The sequence below is a fragment of the Echinops telfairi genome, unplaced genomic scaffold (assembly GCF_000313985.2).
Source record: "Echinops telfairi isolate 266 unplaced genomic scaffold, ASM31398v2 ScPeMD7_7417;HRSCAF=8455, whole genome shotgun sequence".
Taxonomy (NCBI): domain Eukaryota; kingdom Metazoa; phylum Chordata; class Mammalia; order Afrosoricida; family Tenrecidae; genus Echinops; species Echinops telfairi.
Genome location: NW_022111317.1, coordinates 3,565,285 through 3,570,969, shown reverse-complemented (window position 1 = coordinate 3,570,969; position 5,685 = coordinate 3,565,285). Strand labels below are relative to the sequence as shown.

General features: G+C 59.4%; 1 protein-coding gene across 1 annotated transcript; it reads right to left on the bottom strand.

Moving 5' to 3' along the window:
• Window positions 1–2,880: 2,880 nt before the first annotated feature.
• Window positions 2,881–5,603, bottom strand: CLCF1 (cardiotrophin like cytokine factor 1). Its single transcript, XM_045297322.1, has one exon. The coding sequence runs from the start codon at window positions 4,296–4,298 to the stop codon at window positions 3,783–3,785; it is 516 nt and encodes a 171-aa protein (XP_045153257.1). The 5' UTR covers window positions 4,299–5,603; the 3' UTR covers window positions 2,881–3,782.
• Between the last annotated feature and the right edge of the window lie 82 nt (window positions 5,604–5,685).

The window sequence follows — 5,685 nt, the reverse complement described above, 5'->3', positions numbered from 1 at the left end:
AGGCTAAGGGACCAGACTCTGGGGCAACTGGGAAAGCGCTGGACCCAAAGTGGTCTCCCAGGCCTTCCCTCACCAGCCACACCCCACTGACAAGGGCTTTGTCCACTGCTGGGAAATCGGGCGTCAGGCTGAGTCAGGGAGCTCGTGGACTGAAGGCACAAAGGCAGGGATAATTGTGGCTCAAGAGAAGGAGGGGGCAGCCTCAGAGCGCTCAGCAGGCCTGAATCACTGGCCCTGGCCCTCTAGATTAGGGGAACATAGGCCTGGTTTGGCTGTACCCCATTTGTGTGTGTGTGGTGTGGTGTGTGTGTGTTCTGTGAGGTAAATGCTTAAACGAGTCCCTTCCCATACCAAATTGAACCTTGAGTCCTGGTGTTAGGCCAGTCCTTCAGAGAAGGGGGTGGGGGTGGGGGTAGGGCAGCAGCGCAATAGGTTGGCTGACCTTGACCCACTGTCTTCAAGGGACTGCTCCATCTTGCTCCTCCTCTTGGACACAGGCGACTCCAGTCCCCAGCGCATGTGGGCCACAGGGCTTCTCCCCACTGTGCCCCATCTCCTGCCAGCCTGAGCAAAGAAGATGATACTCCAACACCCTTCAGGGTGCTACGTCCTCCAGGACCGGAGGCTTACTGGGTCCCTAGCTGGAAGTCATGCTTAAGTGGTGGGGCCTCAGAAGGCCAGGGCTCCTCAGCCCCTCCCACTGCCATTTTTGAGGCAACTGTGCCTGGAGGAGCGATGACAAAGTCAACCACAGAGAAGCCTAATGGCCCCTCCCTGACCAGCAGGTAGCTGTGTGAGAGCTGGCATCGTCACAGGAAGCCTTGGGGACACAGCACCAGAAGGGGGTCTGCACCCCGACACCTCAGTAGGGAGCTATCTGGGGGACAGTCCTATTGAAAAGCACCACCCTAAATACCCCTTCTTTACTCCAGACTCTTGAGGAAGTACCCTGAGCCTCCGTTTGCTACTCTATCTTTAAACTCACAATTGGGCGTCCACCTGGAACTTCCAGGTGGAAAGGTGCTCTTTCAAAGATCATCCATGACTGCCCAATGACTAGAGCCAGTGGAGTGCCCTTGGCTCCACTTGGCCTCACGGGAGTGTTGGGCCTCTGCTTCCTTAAACCCCTCTCCTCTTCCAAACCAACACCGCCCCTTGCTGGTGACTTGGTCTCTCTTTTTGGTGACCCTGTGTGGAATAATGCTGCCCCTGTGGGTTTCCTGGCTGTCATCTGCATGGAAGCCGGCCGCCAAGCCTTTCTTCCTCAGAGCTACTGGGTGGGTTCAACCCAGCATGCTCCCTGCTCTGGCTGAGAAGTTGATCACAAATTGTATACGCCACCCAGGGACCTTGATAGAGTTTAAATTATTCCAATTCGGCCAACGACCAGGTCAGGCACTGTGCCCATGGCTGGAGGGGGTCAGAGATGGTTGGCCTTGGCCCCTGCCCTCCTAGCACCATCTGCTGACTAAGCCACGCTTTTGCCCCATCTCCAAGGCCAGCACCAAACCCACCTGGTGCATTTGTGGGAAAGCTGACTATCAAGTACCTGACTACAAGTCTCCCAAGAGACCCCCCTCCTGAGTGACTGTCTTCCCTGACCCTGACTCCCATGTGATGCTTTACATGCAGGGCAATGCCATGTGGCCCTCTTCCCTTTCTTGTTGGTAAGATGCTGGCCTGAGGGTGCCTAGCCTTGACACCCCTCAAATATCTGGGCCCCTCAGGGTGGGAGGGTGCATCTCCCTTGGGGAGGTGATTGGGACTTTGCTGTGAAGCAGGCTCAATCCCTCTGGCCCCTCCCCTTTTCCACGAGTGTGGGGTGGGGAAGGGAGGGGGCCACTGGCCTGAGTAGGCTTTAATTCTTGTTTCAGGAAAGCTGGTCATTTCTCCCCAGGCGGGTGGTCAGCTTTGGTAAAGGCAGGAGCCCAGCTGGCTCTCGACTTGTGTCTTCCTGCTCAGGGCAGTCTAGGGTGGATGGTTACTCCAGGTCTTGAAAGTAGCAATGAACCAGCTGACCCCAGCTGGTTTGTTACTTCCTTGACTTAAGGCGCAGTCCCCAGGAGGAGGTGCTAGTTAAACACCCAGGACTACCTAGGGCAGATGACCCCCTCGTTTACCCATTGTGTAACTAGAATGCCTCAAATAGCTGGTGGGACCCACGTGCGTTCTAGGTGTGGCACCCTGGTGACACAGTGGTTTAGACACTGGAAAGGCTGGCAGTTGGAACCCACCCCCAGCTCTGAGAGAGGAAGAGGAGTCTGTCCGCTCCCATAAGGACTTGCTGCCTCAGAAATCCTGCAGGGCAGTTACCTGTCCGTGAGTCAGAATCAAGTGGGTGAGAACCGTTTAGGCGTGTGAGCGGATTTGGTTATAAGTATCCAAGGAGCCTTCACAAGGCTGTGGAGAAATAGAATGAAAGACAATGGTACTCTGGCAGGAACCTTTGAAGGTCCCCTCGTACTTCCTTCCATTGGAGAAGGCAGGTGGAGGTCTAGCTGAGATTGGTCCTTAGACATTGAGGGGTACTGGTCTTGGGTCCCCCGTGGGCAGTGGCAGATGGGGTCCCTGGGAACCAAGTGCCCAGCGTCTAGCTGCTTGGAGTGGGCCCCACAGGAGCGGATAATCAACTCTGCTCAGCTGGAGAAGTGGTGGTCAGAGCAAGGAGCAGACCTGTGAGGCTATGACGTTATTGGTGGAGGGGAGGGTGAGGAGGACAGAGCAGAGGCAGGGTGGAGGAAGGGAAGGGACACCTACAGGCCGTTTGGGGTCAGAGCCATGGGCTCCCTGGGGGGAAGGACGAGGTCTCGTCTAAGTGGACCCTCTCTAGAGACAGGGAGGGGAGGGGAAATGTCAGACCAGAGAGGAGGTTCTGGGGAAAGCATTTTATTTGTTAATACAAGAATAGAAATTCTGCAATAAATACCATCTAATAAATAACATCTCCAAATAAATAAATATTAATACCACAAACTTAAGAGTCATGAGTGGGTGGAGCTGGGGGCAGGGCCAGGGGGAACTGCCCCCACGCCCCCAAATGCTACTGCAATGTAAACTTTCAGGAAATCCTGTGGCTGTGGCCACAGTGGCCCTCCCCAGCCTGAGACAAGGGAATGAGCTGGCACCCAATGCCTGCTGGTGGACCCCTCCAGGCATGGCCCTGCTGCTCCTTATGACTGGCTGTGCTACTGGGGGCCACTGGCTACCTCGGTGGCCTCTGGATCCAGTCTGCCTTGCCCCTCTGCAACATCGCTCTGGGGGCAGGCCACCTCCAGGCTGACCCCATCCGGCCCGATCTGCAGCTTTTACCCCACCCCTCTTTCTGCTCAGTCTTGCCAGCCACCGTGTTTGCTTCCTGAGCTGGACCTGTGGAAGGGCTTCAGAATAGGGAAACCACCCGTTTCCAAGGAGAGGAAGCCGCCAAAAGGCTTCCCCCCTAGAAGGCACTTGCTGTGGCAGCCCCGGTCCCAGTGCTGCTGTCACACTTCCAGGACATGCGCCAGAGGAGCTGGGTGGTGTGGGTGGCAGTGGCAGGAAGCCAGGGTGTGAGGCCTTGGCGCCAACTGAGCCCACACAGGGCTCCTGTAAGCAGTACTTCCTGTGGGCATGGGATGGGGCTATTGCACCTCTTTCCCAGACCTGCAGGACTTCGGGAGGTGGGGGCGGGCGTGGGACCAGGCCACTGCATCACACCCAGGGAAGCCCCCGAGGCTCATGGCATCCATCTCCTGGCTCAACAGGTGTTGGCAGTTACAGGTTTGGGAGGGGCAGCCAGGCTGCGATCAGAAGGAGGGGGCCTCCAGGCGCAGGGTGACTGCCGCTGCTGGTGGCTGCATCTTCTTCTTGAGCCAGTTGAAGTCCTTGGCCGAGCGCCACAGCCAGGTCTGCAGCTCCTTCAGCAGCCAGAAGTCGTCCATCTTCTGGAGGAAGTCGCTGTGGGCAGGGCCGGGGACCCAGGCGGGTTCTGTCCCAGGCAGGGGCTGGGGTAGCGGGTAGCCTAGGGCAGCCATGACACCCGCGATGCTGCCCAGCAGGCCCTGGAGGCTGGTGCAGAAGTGGGCCAGGCCCCGGCGCAGCTCGGCTGTGGCGGCCTGGCGGTTGAGGCCACGCAGGTAGCACAGAAGGTGGCTGTAAGCCTCGTAGTTCTGGGTCAGCCGCAGTTTGTCGTTGAGGCTGCGCCACACGTCGAAGTTGACGGTGGCCCGGGGCAGGGTCTCAGCCCCTAGCCGCGGTGGGTTGAAGTCAGGCTCATTGAAAGGGGGGCCCAGGTAGTTCAGCTGCAGAAAGGAGAGGACCATGGGGAGGGGTGGGCAGAGCAGTGGCTCTGAGAAGGAGTGTCTACTGCAGGTCTGCCCTGCTACTGGCTTGGTGTCCACACCACACCTCTCCGACCAGCTGCCACTGGCAGGAAGGCGGCAGATGAAGCGCTGCTGAGAGATGCAGAGAGAGAAAGGCCGCAGTGGGCACTCAGCCAGGCCCTGAAGACTGCCCAGGGGCAGGTGGATAGCAAGAGGAGGTGCCGAAGGCAAGGCAGAAGTAGAGGAGGCCAGGAGAGGAGCCCAGGAGGCTGCAGAGCTTGACAGTGTAGCTGCAAAACAGAGTCACAATTGGGAGAGTGAGTGAGGACAGGCTGGCCAAGAGGTGACTGAGTGGCGCGGAGGCTGCCTCCGCCGGCCCTGGAGAGCAGCCACTGCAGCGAACGGGAGGCCAGATTGCCGGGGGTTAAGGAGTGAGGAGGTGGAGAGGAAGTGGAGGCAGAGGGTGTAGAAATTTGGCAGGGGTAGGCAGGAGAGAAGTGGGGTCAGAAACTAGAGGGGTAGCAGAAGGGAGGCTGGTTTTCTGGCCAGGGAGACAGGGCTGCCTCGTTCGCCCTGGACATGCTGGGTGGGTGTCAGCTGTCTGCAGGGTCAGGAGACATACGGGTATCCACTGACACCCCAAGGAAGGGCTCTGCTGGTCGGAGCAGGGAAGACACTGAGGCATCTGGAGAGAACGGCTGAGGAAGGGTCTGGAAGGCATGGAGGAGGCAGGGCAGAGTCCTTGCCAGTCCTAGGGAGAGGCAGGGGGGTGGCGTGGGGGGGCCGGAAAGGGCTGAAGCCGTGTCAGCGGTGAGAAAGGGAAGGAGAGGGGCGAGGCCTGGGATTGAGGGCCCGGGGGAGGTTCACACACTGACAAGCACAGAGACAAACTAATTTCCTCGGTGTGTCCTGGGGCTGGAGCCAGCTCCCCGCCACCCTCCTCCCCTTCCTTCCCTGGCTGCCGAATGGGGTCTGGGACTGGAGAGGAACTCGGAAGAGCAGCCAGCTCCCCACGGCCCCTGGCTCCTCTGACCTCGGTCTTCCCTCCTGGGCTTCCAAACACCTTGGGCCCACACTCATCCCACCCTGAGCCCCTGCCACCACCTGCCTGGGTCCCTGTGGCCCCATTTCCCAGGACCCTGAGGAGGCCCAACCAAGGTGGGAGAGGCAGACAGAAGGGAGGCCCAGGGGTCCCGAGCCCCAGGGCCCCAGGATGGGGGCAGGGGCGAGCTGGAACACAGACATGGGAGGTGGGGCCCCTCCATCCCCACCCTGCCTGCCCGTGCCAGAGACACCACAACACGGGGTAAACAGAGGAGACTTCCCTGGCCCCCAGGGGGAGGCGGGCAGCTGGGCCAGCAGCCAGTGGGGCCGTGGGCCAAGGCGG

Bases quoted from the DNA above. Each gene is read 5' to 3' on its own strand.
- CLCF1 (XM_045297322.1), bottom strand. From the start codon at position 4,298: ATGGTCCTCTCCTTTCTGCAGCTGAACTACCTGGGCCCCCCTTTCAAT.